Here is a 17,490-nt window from a genome sequence, read left to right on the forward strand (position 1 = left end):
GAAAGACTTATCTTCCACAGAAATGAAAAGTAGGTTAATATTACATCAGAAACACCGGTGTCAGTCATTCTCTATAGAAGGCAGTGTCAGGGCAGAGAATCAGCAACGCTGTTCTCCTATCTTTCGCTTCTTCCATTAAAACGTTTCTTCCATAAACCGTTGGAAAGCATAAGTAATTATTTTTCCTTATACATACGAATATCATGCACATTATTCATTTATTAAATATTTATTAATTTATTAATTAATTTATTTATTCATCTATTTATTTATTTATTTATTTTTATTTATTTATCTATATTATCCATACTATTCTCATGCACATTGAGGATAAACTTCATAAAATTGATCATACAGTGTTTTCAATATTGAAAGTACTAACTTGCATTTGAGTACATAGAAGCGACCTCAGTGGGAGGAGAGAGAAATACGGCTGGCCCATTGGACGATGCTGAGAAAAGCAGTCGCTTATTGTTGCTGCTTACGTCACTGCTAGGCCTACTATCCTCTTCACTCATTCAATCAATCATTACTCAAATAAATCAGTCACTTGTTACCTCAACTTTGAGTAAATCTGTCACTCGTTACTTGAACGTCGAATAATCCTCAGTCACTCGTTTCTTGAACGCTAAATGAATCAAGACACTCGTTATACTTCAACGTTGAATAAATCAGTTACTCGTTACTTTTAACGTTGAATGAATCAATCACTTGGTACTCTAACTGTGAATTTATCAGTCCCTCTGTACTCAAACCGTATTCAATTTGAATAGATTAGTTACTCATTAGTCAGTCAATAATTAATTCTAACGTTGAATAAACAGTCACTCATCACTTTTAACGTTGAATAAATCAACTACTTATCACTTTAACTGTGAATTAATTAGTCCCTCTGTACTCAAACCATATTAAATTTTGAATGAATCAGTTACTCATTACTCAGTCACTCGTTAATTTCAACGTTGCATAAATCAGTTACCCATTACTTATGACGTTGAATGAATCAACCGCTTGTTATTCAACTGTGAATTAATCAGTCCCTCTTTAATCAAACCGTATTAAATTTTGATTTCATTAGTTACTCATTACCGTACTTCAATAATAATTGCATACCATGATTTTATAACCAGTTCATTTTTCACCAAGTTTATCCTACAGAGTTTATTTTACAATAATGGTTTTTCTTTGTAAGTCATCTAGCATGTCATGGAGTAAAATAAAAATAGTTTGCTTTTATTGATTGAAATGAAAATTCGAAAATAGAATAAAGAGGATATTAATAAAAACAAAATAAAAAATGTTTTAGTACCCTTTATTTTATTTCATCAACTGCAAGTAGTGATCAAAAATATTCTTTTTAATTACATTTGATTGACAGAATCGTTCATTTGTAATGAAGGAGATTTGATTGATAAAACATTGATTCATTCGTATGAACTCCTACTCAAAATTCGAAATCAGAGACTAGCCTAATCTGTGAACTGGAAATATAGAAATTTGTATAGAAATCTTATTGGGATAAAAACTGGTTTGGAACGAAATTAAGATCTTGGAAAAATTTAATCTTATTTGTGGAGAATACAAAAAAATATCATTCTGGTATTGAAATATCTTCCCTAACTATTGAAAACTTGTGCATTAAAAAATCTTTAGACGATTGACTTGCTATTGGATTTGGATTGCATGGATTTTTGAGTTATAATTTGTAATTTATGTTTGAGTACAACCAGATTCAATAAAATATTTTGCGCTCTTGAATTGAATGACAGAGTGTGGCAACCATGCATAAAAAACATAAAATTTCAACAGCAGCTCCTTCACTGTATCAAATTCTTTACATTATCACACTCCTTTACATTATCAACTTAATTTAAATTTCATTCTACTTTGAGATCCACTAAAAATCCATCAAATTAATTCCACAGATATTTAGCAAATATTTTTGTCAAGAAATCATGGATGACGCATAACCTATAATAACGGTAACAACATTTTACTGGGAAAACAGTACTCAAAATCAAATATAATTTACAATTTCAACCCTCATCCTGAAAACGGCAAACAGTTGAATATTCACCACAATATTTATTCCACATCCCGCTATTCTACAAAACACCTGTACACGTCTTAAGCACTTCACAATGACTGCTTGAAGGGTTGAAGTTGAAGGGTCGAGCTTAAGAACAACATGCAAAGCCATAAAAAAAGTGTGATAAGTCAGAGTCACGTGACCACCAGTTGCCCTCCAGACCGGAAGTGTGACGTCATGAAGCACCGGAAGTGACGTCATCATTACATCCATTAGAGGGAGCTCTAATATCGACCTGCCTGGAAACCCCCCAGATTTGAATCAAGATCGAGACAAATTTTCTTTGCTTACGGAAATTGAGGCCACTGGCCTCCTTCGGACAGATTACATTCAATTTTTCTTTTGTCTGTTGTAAATGGGCAACTGGATCCGTAGTTTGAAAATTTCGTGTATGAAACAAATTGGAATAGATTTGTAGGTCTTGATTTCTTTCCTGCATTGGAGTAAACCACAGCAAAAAAATTATATAAGTGTCAGCATTTTCACAAGTAACATTCTTCCCTCTCAAAATTGATCGAATTATATTGACAGAATAATATTTATTAATTGTCTTTTTTTTTAGCTGAATAATTATTGAAACAAAAATGGAGTTTCAGACAAACCCCAATACAATTTTAGAGCAAGGCTGATATTGATTTCCAACTGGAACGGCAAATGATGGTAGTAATAATGACATGATATTAGTAAAAATGGGAGTCGAACTCTGGTACTGTTTCATTAGCCTGACACAAACTATCAATTATTTCATTCATTGTTCTATCATAATATTCAGCTCTAAAATACTGACTACTTATTCTTCAAATTCATTGAGAATGCTATAGAATCTATCTTTCTAGAGATGTTTTTAAAATATGACAGCCATAATAAAACATCAATCAATATTTCAACCAACACAATATCGATTCATTTATTACCAACTTCACTTCAACTTCAATAAATTATCGAACAATAATTATAAGTAGCTAGGCCTATTGTAGGCTACATAATACAATAGAGAAACAATAGCATAAGTAGATATCTCATGGTATATTTTAGGCTATGTCGCAACTTTTACTGTTATCCCAAGCCGATTACTGTCGATTATGGTCGATTTTTACTGTTTTGACCGGGTAAGAGTGTATGAACGGCACAATATGAGAGACTACCTGCGTCATAAAGCTTCACAGGAAAGAACTACGTGGAATATCGGCTTGGGATAACAGTAAATGTTGCGACATGAACGCAGGATATCTACCATAGGATATCTACTTATGCTATTGTTTCCGTATGATAATATCCACCCAGGCTACATAATAACATCTAATAACAAGCTTCAAGATAGTGAGATCTCGAAACGTAATATCTCCAACTTTTTTGTTGATCAGAATACCTCATATTCATATTTTTGTACATGATATAGTTAAAGTTTCACTTTTAAAAAATGTTTGAAGATAAATTCATCAAAATCTACAAAAATATAAGCGTTTCTATTTATGATGCTATCGTCAAAACATCACTAAGAGATCAATATAAGATGGATATAGTTATAGTAGATAGAACTGGAATAATAATGAAATCCTAGGGACTAATACTGTATTATAGACAATAAAAAAGTAAATTCGTATGGCTTTTGTTGGTGGGGTGTCCCTTGCGGGAAGGTCCCACCGCCTGAATATATAATTTAAGCCGTCAATGGGCCTTAGGACTGTCATACATCAGCTGGGACAGACAGTTTAATGTGCCCATCCGATAACACGAGAGTGATCTGATTAAAAAACTTTTGGTAATGAGAGGGTTCGAACCCGGGGATCTCTATGCTGATAGACAATATTCATACCTCGATAGTTAATATTATCTATTAATATTCAATATTACACAAAAAACACAATTCATTAATCCTAATTGGAAGCTAGTTGACCACTAACATTCATTCCAACTCTAACCAATAGACGAGTTATCGGATGAAAATATAAGGTGCCTGAATTCCGCGTAACAGTGGGGAAACCATAAATCGAGAGATGCAATAAAGGAAGTCGTATTTTCCACGAACTGATTTATCGACTGAGCGGCGCAAGCCTACCTACCTCCCATATATATTGATGACATTCAAACCCGACTGCGACCAATAAGAATGACAAAACTGCTGCTCTGAATCATGAATAGTGCACATGTTAACTCAGCAACCGAATAAAAAATGGCTAGGATAAAAATGGAATCTCCTCAGAGGGTTCCAGATCGGAAAGATAGGAGAATAATAACCTGGGGAAGTGGATATTTCATAACTACTGAAGGTGAGTAGATGTGCTGGATTGATTTCGTATTCATGCTTGGGATGATAATATGGAACGTTTTCAAATACACTTTCAGAGTATTCAGCTCTAAAATACTGACTACTTATTCTTCAAATTCATTGAGAATGCTATAGAATCTATCTTTCTAGAGATGTTTTTAAAATATGACAGCCATAATAAAACATCAATCAATATTTCAACCAACACAATATCGATTCATTTATTACCAACTTCACTTCAACTTCAATAAATTATCGAACAATAATTATAAGTAGCTAGGCCTATTGTAGGCTACATAATACAATAGAGAAACAATAGCATAAGTAGATATCTCATGGTATATTTTAGGCTATGTCGCAACTTTTACTGTTATCCCAAGCCGATTACTGTCGATTATGGTCGATTTTTACTGTTTTGACCGGGTAAGAGTGTATGAACGGCACAATATGAGAGACTACCTGCGTCATAAAGCTTCACAGGAAAGAACTACGTGGAATATCGGCTTGGGATAACAGTAAATGTTGCGACATGAACGCAGGATATCTACCATAGGATATCTACTTATGCTATTGTTTCCGTATGATAATATCCACCCAGGCTACATAATAACATCTAATAACAAGCTTCAAGATAGTGAGATCTCGAAACGTATATCTCCAACTTTTTTGTTGATCAGAATACCTCATATTCATATTTTTGTACATGATATAGTTAAAGTTTCACTTTTAAAATGTTTGAAGATAAATTCATCAAAATCTACAAAAATATAAGCGTTTCTATTTATGATGCTATCGTCAAAACATCACTAAGAGATCAATATAAGATGGATATAGTTATAGTAGATAGAACTGGAATAATAATGACATCCTAGGGACTAATACTGTATTATAGACAATAAAAAGTAAATTCGTATGGCTTTTGTTGGTGGGGTGTCCCTTGCGGGAAGGTCCCACCGCCTGAATATATAATTTAAGCCGTCAATGGGCCTTAGGACTGTCATACATCAGCTGGGACAGACAGTTTAATGTGCCCATCCGATAACACGAGAGTGATATCATTAAAAACTTTGGTGATGAGAGGGTTTGAACCCGGGATCTCTATGCTGATAGACAATATTCATACCTCGATAGTTAATAGTATCTATTAATATTCAATATTACACAAAAAACACAATTCATTAATCCTAATTGGAAGCTGGTTGACCACTAACATTCATTCCAACTCTAACCAATAGACGAGTTATCGGATGAAAATATAAGGTGCCTGAATTCCGCGTAACAGTGGGGAAACCATAAATCGAGAGATGCAATAAAGGAAGTCGTATTTTCCACGAACTGATTTATCGACTGAGCGGCGCAAGCCTACCTACCTCCCATATATATTGATGACATTCAAACCCGACTGCGACCAATAAGAATGACAAAACTGCTGCTCTGAATCATGAATAGTGCACATGTTAACTCAGCAACCGAATAAAAAATGGCTAGGATAAAAATGGAATCTCCTCAGAGGGTTCCAGATCGGAAAGATAGGAGAATAATAACCTGGGGAAGTGGATATTTCATAACTACTGAAGGGTGAGTAGATGTGCTGGATTGATTTCGTATTCATGCTTGGGATGATAATATGGAACGTTTTCAAATACACTTTCAGAGTATTATCGGCTTATCTCTGGATGTGTGTTACCCTTTCTCTAAAATTGGATATAATGAGCTTTCAATACTTGCAAGTTTTCAATAAGCTGTAGGACCTCCTATAGTAGAAGTCCTGAAGTACAGGACCTATACAGGTAGTATATAGGAAATCCTGGTTAATACCGCATACCATCGAGCACAAAATAAAATCTGGAGAAACTGAAGATTGAGTCAGCAGTGGATTGCCTAGTTTGACAATCGATCATCAATTGCCTGCCCACCCTAACAAGGCATTAAACTATACTGAGTATTAAAAAAAAATTTTGGCCGCTTCAATTCAAATAAATTAGTTGAGATGGAGTGACGATATTATTTATTTATTTTTTGATGTACATATACATATAAAGGCTCACAGACAATACCATGAAGAACCTTTTTTACACAATTAATAGATAACCATACTAAATAATAAAGGAAACTCTTGAAAGATGAAAAAATTATGGAAAGAACAATATTATCCAGTACCCTTTAATATTTTATAACATGTTTCAACTCAAGAAAACCATTTCCAAATGTCATAGCTTCTATGTCTTCCATTTCAAAATGGCTCTCATGAATAGAGATTCTTTACGGACCAATAAAACGATACTGATATTATCCAACTTATGATTTTGAATTGAAATACCAAAAAATACTCAGTACTGAATTGTATAAGTTGGCAAAAAATTTAGGATAAATCATTGCCTCTTCAATGAAACTATCCATCACCTGGTTGAAAAAATAGTAGCAGTCATAGAGAATTGTTGAGTGCTGATTGATTTTTGTTACTTCATGTCAATGCGGCATACACCATACGGTATACGAAGTGATTGAAAATAGAGATTTCTGGAACCAAAATCGCCGTGTGGAAGAGATGTGGATCAATTCCCTGATAAACATCAGGACTCAGGACTGAAAAAGTGCAGGCTGTACATTCGAACAAGTGGAAGCTCATTCACTAAATATTGAGTAGTCTATTAAATTATAAGGATTATTGAAAGTATTGAGAGACAACTCACCTCCGATGATTGGCTTGTGGTCGGGAGGATACTGGGTGTTGGCCACTTCCAGGGGAATCGGCAGAGCCGGGTCAACACGTTGCATCGACATCGACTCACTGCAACAGTACAGACAATTTTTAAATCAGTAAGAATAGTTAGAGAATAAATTACAAATTGTAGAGGATCGTATTGTTATACTGTGGAAAGATATGGTGTCCTCTATTAAGAATCCTCTATTGTAATAGAGGATTGTATCATTTGTATTGAAACTTGACAAAATAGAAGGATTTTTAAATTAGTAAAAATAATCAAAGAATAGAATGAAGTAATGAAGAATCACACTCATTATTTGAATTGTAAATTGACAGAATAGATAATCGACAGATTAGAAGAACAAAATTAAAGAATTCCAACATTGGCAAATAATCAAAATAATTGAAAAGAATAGAATGAAGTTGTGGAGAATTGGACCTATCATTCGAATTATGAATTGACACAATAGTGGACAACTTATATGGAAGATGGAAGAAAACATAACTTTTAGCGTTCTGTTTTTCCATGAATATTAAAATGTACACCATTACCCGCTAGCAAACGTACATCAAGATAGATAAAGCTCTTCCCAGAATGAAAATTTGATCTTAAATTTGAAGATTATTTTGAAACAGTATCATGAATGTATGTAGTATTTCCTATGATACAGTTTGTAATCTTCCAATCTCGATAAGATTCAATTTAAATTTGAAAACTCGAACTCCTGGTCTATTTGATTTGACACTTCGAATTCATCAATGCAAATTTATTCAACACTAGCTGGCCCGGCGAACTTCGTACCGCCAAATAGTTAATGCATTTCATGGCAAACTTTAGCTGGATGCACACCTGAGGAGGCGCGATGCGGCATTTTGCATCCAGGTGCTTCTTGCTTATTGGTTTGAATGGAAGAACTCACACACACAGAATCGGGGATGGCGTGGAACGGTGTGATAAGGCAATCTCCATAAGATCAACACTTTGTATCACCAAGCCGCGCCTACTCAGGTGTGCTTAACCTTAGCTTAATCTGATGCACTGTATTTTTATGAAATTTATCCAACAATCAGTATTTACATCTATATCTCAATATAGACACTTTCTATGTTCTTAGTTAGTTGTGCAGCAGTCTGTTGTATTCTAGGTATAGTTGGATGCAGCTTGCTGGGAAATTGAATGGTAGCCTATATCTCCTATAGCTGCTGATTTTCCCGTGCATATTCTAAATTTACAGCATTTCGAGTTCTACGACCCAAGTTTTGACGTCTTTCGTACCGCGGCATTATTAGAATTGAAATTTTGTGAATCAGTAAAAAGAAAATAGAAAAATCTGGTGTGGCGCACTCACACAACTTTCCTTGCCGTTATGAAAATTGATCACTGACGCTAGTGTTCCCGCGCATCTCAAGTCTACTATTCAAATATTTGAGCCAGCTGGTGACAGGGCAATAACGCTGGAGACACACATGAGGTCTGCTATCTCTGCATAGTGAATGATTTAATAGAATCAACAATAATTTGCAATTGAATAATCACATTTTCTCGAATTTAAAGCTCATTTTCAATTTTAGGTGAAAATGTTACTGAACATCAATTGTAGAGATTTTCACTTGATTTTCTTTGTTTCAATTGTATCTGAAGCCTGATAATTGGGAATCTATCTGCATTGATGGGGCGGAGCTCCTGAAATTTTTACAGATATGGGACTTGTGGCAGTTGATAGAGCCTATCGATGACTTTTTTAGGTATGAATTTGATCAAAATCGTTGGAGCCGTTTTCGAGAAAATCACGAAAAACCCTGTTTTTGACAACATTTTCGCCATTTTAGCCGCCATCTTGAATTGCATTTGATCGAAATTGTTCGTGACGGATCCTTATAGTGAAAGGACCTTAAGTTCCAAAACTCAAGTCATTCCGTTAATTGGGAGATGAGATATCGTGTACACAGACGCACATACACTCATACACACACACACACACACACACCACACACACACACACACACACACACACACACACACCACACACACACACACACACACACACACACACACCACACACACACACACACACATACAGACCAATACCCTAAAACCAGTTTTTTGGACTCAGGGGACCTTGAAACGTATAGAAATTTAGAAATTGGGGTACCTTAATTTTTTTCGGAAAGCAATACTTTCCTTACCTATGGTAATAGGACAAGGAAAGTAAAAACAATAGAAAATAGATTCACCGACGGCTGTTGGATGACGCAATGATTATAACAGCTGATTTTTATTTCTATGTGTGGCCAGCTCACAAATCTTTTCCAATAAGGATTACATGTAAAGTTTGAAGGACCGTAGGAAAGAGTCCTCAAGTCGGATTATGAATTTGATAGGCCATAAACCTGGTCCTGAACATAACGAACACAACTAAAAAATCGGTGCACACAAGAAAGTTATTGAATGTCAAAATTTGAGGCTCGATTCTTTTATATAGATTTTCCCGGTAGATGATCCTATAAAAATTTTGTAAACATCTATATTCAACAATAATCGATAAATTAGGTAGAGAATTGTGGAGAACTCGTAACAAATATCAAGATCCTTGTAGACTGATATATTTGAGAAATGTGATAATTACAGATGGAATTAAATGCATTAGAGAATGCATCTATTCAAATGCTAATTAATATATAATTATTTTTAACGAAAATCCTTAATAAATGCTGTAAATCACCCCGAAGACTTCTGCTACTGCAGACATTGGCAACAGGGTAAACAGCTTGATTGAAATTCGATGAGAACTACTATCCAAAAATTAGTTGCCAGCCCGGGAATCGAACCCGGTTCCTCCCAATTGCCAGTCAGGAATGCAGTTCTCATCAAATTTCCATCTAGCTGTTAACCCTGTTGTCAATGTCTGCAGTAGCAGAAGTCTTCGGGGTGATTTACAGCATTTATTCAGGATTTTCGTTAAAAAATAATTATAATGTGATAATATTTTGACTCAATTAGAAACGTCAGACTTCATGCAACATACTACAGTCAAAATATTTATACTAAGACACTATTCAACAAAACAATATTTGACAAATTACATGAGGAGTTGTGAAGAATTTCACTGAAAATATCAAAACCATCTCAAACTTGTTTATTCACGAGATATCGTAACATTTTCCACTCAATTGAATACAGTCAGACATTCCAAAAAGGAAGTTACATAAAAAGCGAATATTCCTTTGATGTGAAGTAGCGACTCAAAAGCACTGCGCGCACAGCAAGATAGCCTACTGTGTATGAATTTCCACAGAAAGATGGACTAAAGAGATAGAAAATGAAAGATATAAGCGGGAGAGAAGGATGGTATGAACTTAGAAGGAAATGGAAGTACAAGAAGGAAAAAATCAAGACATCAACTACAGTTTGTTCAGAACAGATCCTTGACTTGGAATGAATATATCATCATTGTTCCATGCTCTATGCTTTGTTCTTCCATTATCTCCCCTCTTCCTTTTCCCACCCGTCCCACCACTCCTTTTCCCTACCCCCTTCCACTATTTTTCCCTACCCACCCCACCACTCCTCTCCCTTGATCTCTTCTACAACTTCCCCTACCTCTCCACGGTCTGATCGAATTAGATTCTCTTTGAAGGAGAAAATATTATGAGATTCCAAAAGTAAAAACAACTGGGAACATTCTCCTTTGGAAATGGAAGCCTTTTGCTAGAAAATGACTGTTCTTCTATGTATATTCCTGTTGACTTTGTTGTTTCATTACTAATTTTCTCTTTTGAACTTTCTTGACGTCACTCTCAGAGGATTTCATTCTAATTATTGATGAACAAACAGTAATTCTCTTGTTTATCAAAGTTATATTAATTTCTATTGTAGGACGCTGCACAAAAAGCTTTCTGGGAAAAAATTGAAACAATATAGACTTCTAACTCTTTATGGAACTCTTATAACTGAGGAAAGTAGATTTTTTCAAATTAAATATATTTAAGAAAATTCTAGAAACTACCATTAATTTCTGTAACAATACAAATGCCAATAAATCTATTTACCGTATTAATACAAATAGAAATCAAAGACCCTTTTAAAATTGTTTAGTCAGAACATGTTTCGGCCATTTGATGCAATTATCAAGTAATTGAAAAAATTTCTCCAATCATTTTCAAAAGGGTACTTATATTTATATTTTTATTAATATTAAGGAGTAGCCCTAAAGTAAATAAGACACTCTTTACCGTACTATACTTTGTATCTCCCATAGATTCTAGTCTACTTTGTTTTATTCTATATAAGGCATTATACAAGGATGAGACAATTTTTTTGTAAAATCGAATTCCGATTAAGGAAATTTCAATAGAAAAGATACCTCGCTCTATGCTAACACTAATATAGAGGATACAGTAATTTCTTTCTTCAAATTTTATATTTCTAAAAAAATAGTCTTAACTGTTGCATGACATCTAATAATTATCAATTTGAAAAATAATAGTGTGCATGACTACTTCTTGCTGAATTTTTTTCTATCTCCAAAGTTTATTATTCTTTGTATCTAATTGATATTGTTATATTCAAGATTCAAGCGAATTCAATGCGATATGAGTTGGAATAACAATCCGATATAATCCAAACTTAGCTTATTGATGAGGAAGTCACTCAAATATTAATTTTCTTAAGGAAGACCAAATAGTTCTTGAAATTCATACCAAAATGAATGCTGAATATTTTTCTGTGTTATGGGTTATTATTGTGTAACCTAAAGTTGACACTATTCAAAAAATTCCCAATATACAATATAGAATAGAGTGAATAATTAAATAATACTCAAAAATACAATTAATTTATTATTATTTTCTCATTGTCGTGGATTAATAGTTTTTAGAAAAACTCAATACCTATCCATGGAAATCTCTAATGAAAGAAACATTTTAGGCAAAAATATTGTTAACTTGATTTGATATTCACAAAAATAGTTGAATACCTATAATAAAGCAAGCACTAAATATAATGTAGAATGCTGGAGGTGACACTGCGACTGGTCTAAACATTTATTATATCAGTCTCCATCGACTCATACTACAAATTTAACCTTGATAACTCTGTGAGCCAAATGGGAATATGGGTTACAACCGTCCAGGGGTTAATAATAGTGCAACGATGAACTCAACCGATCAATAGCGTTACAGTCTGTCCACAGTACTGAGAGCTTAACATTTAATTGCAATTAATCAATTATTTAACAGAGATTCCGGCAGTCGGACAACTCATTAAAGATGCAACGGTACACAATAACGCGCACCTGATTCGGTTAACCAAATGACCCACTTATCAGAACTTAAGTTTGGTTTCCGTCAAAATTACTGCTGCAATTTATTTATCCCGGCTTGTAAGGCACCGGTAATACCAGAAATAGAAAAATTGGAAAAACTGTCGTTATTTCTTTGTGATGATGTTCAGCCTACAAGTATGAGAACTGTGCATAGAATTATATTGAATAAAAAGGCTTTGGAATTGAATCATTAATCGTTCAACTAGCCTACTTTATTGAAATGGAGATGATGGCTACTTTCATAAAGATGTGGCTCAATTATTTGGTTCATCAGAATACTGAAAAGATGGGTGGAGAGTATTTTATAAGGGCTGAGGATGTTGCTCATAGAATTCCAAACTCGAAATTTGTGTGTAATGAAAAGGTCAAATACAATACAATCCAATATGAATTCAAATACAGTATAATAATATTAAGATGCAATATAATATAGGTATTCAAATACAATACAATATAGTAGAAATATATACAGTATTACATACAAATACAGTATCAAAGTCAGCATTTTAAAATTGATAATGGATGAATATTCAAAATATTGAAATTTCTAGAATCAATCGATGATCAAATCCATCTAAATTAGGGGAAGCTGGAATTAAATCAGATAAAAGTAATGGACTGAATAAAAGCCAATACAAATTTGGAGTAAGGGAATGTGGAATGAATGCAAATCTAATAGGAGCTTGGCACAGTTTGACATCTTGATTGTAGCCTACGGTTCTGCACTTTAAATCTCTAAATAGATTATTGTTCGTTAATGAAGTTCCAGTCAAGGGGCATAGATTTGATAACATTATGACGCAAATAATTAGTTTTTGACATATCGATTCTATACTCAATAATGTTAGCAAGTTTTCTCTTCCCAAAGACTCTATTTTTAATATCGATGACTGCGTAAACATCCACTGTCATTCTACGCCGATTAAAATAATTCCAAATCGAATTATCATCAATAAGCATCAGTTTGAAATCAATTGTTACAGAATTAATCAATTATTTATTTCATCAGGCTTACAAATGAATAATTGATACTCCTTTAATATTTCCCTGTGGAATGTAGATAGATGGATGAATGCCTTTTATTTACACTTTACAATATCAATAATGATGTGGGCGAAATTGAGGCAATAAGAACCCCCTTTTCCACTTTAGCCAGAAAATATAAACTCGAGACAGAGTAGATATATAATACTAGTAGACTGGTCAAAGAGATTAGTAAAAAGTAAAACAAAACTGGGAGTTGAATACACAAGTCCAATAACAATACTATCAATATTGTATTATCTAAGTACGTAACGTATTATCTACGATAATATTGTTATACTGTATTATCATTTGAGTCAAAAATTTCCCTAGTACTAATAATATTTATTCATCCAGAAATATCCAACCTTATTCAGCCTATACAAAAGTATAGAGAAAAAATAGCATAAGTAGATATCCCACGGTATAGGGTGTTTATGTTGTAAATTTTCTGTTATCTCAAGCCGATAGTTGAGCAGAATCCCAGTGTCTATTGAGAATGATGATAGATTCACCAAACTGATTTATGTGGCGGCTAAAAGATCAATGCCAAGAGGTCATAGGAAGAGTTACATTCCCTGCTGGAGTAAGGAGTGTAGTGACCTTCTCAAAGAATACAGGAATTCACACAGTGATGAGACTGCCAACCAGCTGATGCAAAAACTGGATGAGGAGAGACGCAGCAGATGGGTGGCAGCAATGGAGAGCATGGATTTTACTCATTCCAGTAGAAAATCATGGAATCTTCTTAGAAGACTGGGAGCAGCGAAAGTGATCACAACCCATGCAACAGTCTCACCTGATGTATTAGCTGACACCAAATGTGAGGTTAGCAATATCAATGTACCACACAGAGACTCACTGCATATGAAGCGACATCTGAGAAGAGAATTGCGTAGATGTACTGAAAGATCTGGCTTTGTGAGTCCAGTGAACCATAGTGAGGTGTTAGCTGCAATCAAAAACATCAAGCTGGGTAGAGCTGCTGGAGTTGATGGCATCCTTCCTGAATTCATAAGGAGCCTGGGACCCAAGGCCATACACTGGCTAACTAACCTCTTCGCAATTGTTATGGAGCAATCTAGAACACCAGTGGTATGGAAGAGAGCAAAAGTTGTTGCCATTCTGGAGCCAGGAAAGGAGCCTAGTGACCCAAAGAGCTACAGACCAATATCACTCCTATCTGTCATCTATAAGCTTTTTTAGCGTGTCCTGCTGTCCAGGATTATCGGAAGAGTAGAAGAGTGTCTTCCACAGGAACAGGCAGGATTTAGGGAAGGTCGTAGCTGTGAAGAACAAGTGCTGTCCATCACAACCTACATAGAGCATGGTTTTGAGAGGAAGCTGAAGTCGGGGGCAGTATTTCTTGACCTTAGCTCGGCCTATGACACAGTCTGGCACAGTGCACTGCTGCTAAAACTTACACGGACATTGAAATGTAGAGCAACTGTCACCTCATACAATCCCTGCTATCGAATAGAACGCTGAGGGTGGCACATGGTGGTATGAAAAGCTCTGTGAGGAGAATACAGAATGGACTACCTCAGGGCTCCGTGCTATCTCCGATGCTCTTCAATTTGTGTACCGCCGATCTCCCTACCACAGGAGCACAAAAATTTGTGTATGCAGATGATATTGGCTTGGTGGCACAAGACTCCTCATTTGAGGTATTGGAAACTATGCTCAACAGAGATCTAGAAAATTTGGCAGAATACTTCAAGGCATGGCACCTGAAACCCTATCCAACCAAGACAGTCACAACAGCTTTTCATCTCAGTAATCGGGATGCAGGGAAAAGGCTTAATATTGTTTTCTGTGGAGAGAGACTGACACATCAGGAAGCCCCTCGATACCTAGGTGTGCGACTTGATAGGTCTCTAACTTACCGCCATCACTTGGAGGGAGTAAGAGACAAGTTAAAGACCAGAAACAATATTATAAGCAAACTGGCTGGCACAACCTGGGGTTGCAATGTGGGAACGCTGCGAACATCCAGTCTTGCCTTGGTGTACAGTGTGGCTGAATACTGCTCACCTGTGTGGGCACATAGTGCACATGTGGGAAAGATCGATGTGCAGCTAAATGAATCCATGAGGAAAATCAGTGGCACAATAAGACCAACTGGCTACCTGTGCTTTGTAATGTCCTGCCACCAGACCTCCGCAGATTGAATAAGACAAGACAACTTGTTAACAGGGTTGTCTCAAGGAATGAGTTGCCAATAGCTAAGGAGCTAAATAATGCACCAGCAAGACGGCTACAATCTAGGAGGTATCTGAGATTAGATTATCAGAATGGTCAGGATATTGGAACGATTTGGAGGCAAGGTGGTCCTCCTCATCAGTGAAGAATAAACATCTAATTGAGGATCCAAACGGAGAGGTGCCAGGGACACTGCTTGGCCGCCGGCAGTGGTGCTGTTTGAACAGGTTCCGGACATCTACTGGAAGATGCGTCCAGTCTCTTGCCTTATGGGGCTTTACACCTGACCCATACTGTGATTGTGGCGAGATACAGACAATGGAGCACTTGGTTTCAAACTGCCCCCTGTTCCCATGTGAGGGAGGATTGCAGGAGGTGCATGCGGCAAGTGATGTGGGGCTTAAATGGATCGAAGGAGTATTACAGAGAATTGACATTTGAGGTAGACCCATAGAGGCCATTCCAAAATATGCTGTAATACTGCATATTATAGCATACAGTCCTTCAATGTACATCTTCGATGTAATTTCTGTTTTGTATTTTTAAATTATGACAAGTCACTTGTGACGCTTCCACATGCTGGCCCATAAAGCATGAGCTTATATATATATATATATATATATATATATTATATATATATATATATATATATATATAAGCCGATAGTCCACATCGATCTCTCCCATAAGCTATGTGACGCTGGCAGTCTCTCATATTGTGCCGTTCATACACTCTCACCCGGCCAAAACAGTAAAAATCTACAATAATCGACAGTAATCGGCTTGAGATAACAGTAAAAGTTGCGACATAAACACCCTATGCCATGGGATATCTACTTACGCTATTGTTTCTCCATGACAAAAGTTTCAAATTACGTTAATATTAAGATATCGTTGCATTTTACTCAACTACTAAACTGGAAACACTACCACTACCAAAGTTTGAATACATTAACTTCAATTTGAAAAAGGAAGTCAAAATTAAGTCTAGTGCCTTCATCATTATTCAAGGTTTGGGGAATGAGTTTCTGTTAAGAGTTCAAAGTTTTGAGTTTTTGAAGTATTTAGGATATAAGAGATTCAAATTTATCAATTGAATTTTTTCGAAATATCATGACTACACTAACAAGGATCGTTGATGTAAATTTCCTTTGCTCAAAGTTCATGCGGTTGATTCAATATTAGTTGGGAATTTTTCGTGCAATGTGAGAGACAATATATTGTACTAGCACTTGAGATTATGTAGCCCACGATTATGATGTTTGTTGATTGAATTTATTCATCTGATAATTCTCAAATCAACGGATCTCTACGATCAAATATTGAATGTAGTGGGCGATTGCGATGTCTGGTTTATGGGTTGATAATATGATGGCCAACCAATATAAGTGAGCCGACAGATTCCACACCTGAATGTGCATACCTTCTGTCCGGAGGGTGCACTAATATACACCATTTGCACCGTTATGTCCTCCTCTTCCTCATCCTCCTCCACCTTCAACTCCTCACCCTCATCTTCCTTCTCCTTCCATTCCTATTCTTCCTCATTCTGCTCTTTATCTTACTTATCCTTCTTCTCTCTCCTTCCTTTCATTCATCATTCATTCCATTCATTCATCCATCATACATAATACATATTCATCATCTCATCTCAACATTTTCTGTTCTTTAGTATTGTATATATCGTCATTATTACTCAATCAACTTCTAAAATCTTAATTAAATCCCACCCTATAACGTTTGTTCCATTTATCTATTTTGAATCATTAATGCAATATTGTATTCACTATTATTCTAATATCATCCATCTTATCCATTCATCCCATAATCCGTAGTGGCCGTAGTCGAGTGGATCAGATGCTGGCTTCATGATTCAG

At 35.4% G+C, this 17,490-nt stretch overlaps 1 protein-coding gene across 4 annotated transcripts in view; it reads right to left on the bottom strand.

Moving 5' to 3' along the window:
- Positions 1 to 17,490, bottom strand: part of LOC111043416 (band 7 protein AAEL010189) — a 320,350-nt gene that overhangs the window by 248,710 nt on the left and 54,150 nt on the right. For 3 of the 4 annotated variants that reach the window (XM_039429944.1, XM_039429941.1, XM_039429943.1), the window contains exon 2: positions 7,052 to 7,149. In XM_039429944.1, coding sequence (XP_039285878.1) covers positions 7,052 to 7,142 — 91 coding nt within the window. In that variant the 5' untranslated portion in view covers positions 7,143 to 7,149. Of the gene's footprint in view, positions 1 to 7,051; positions 7,153 to 17,490 lie in introns of all 4 variants that reach the window. The other variant, XM_039429945.1, reaches the window with a different exon arrangement.

The sequence above is a fragment of the Nilaparvata lugens genome, chromosome 6 (assembly GCF_014356525.2).
Source record: "Nilaparvata lugens isolate BPH chromosome 6, ASM1435652v1, whole genome shotgun sequence".
Taxonomy (NCBI): domain Eukaryota; kingdom Metazoa; phylum Arthropoda; class Insecta; order Hemiptera; family Delphacidae; genus Nilaparvata; species Nilaparvata lugens.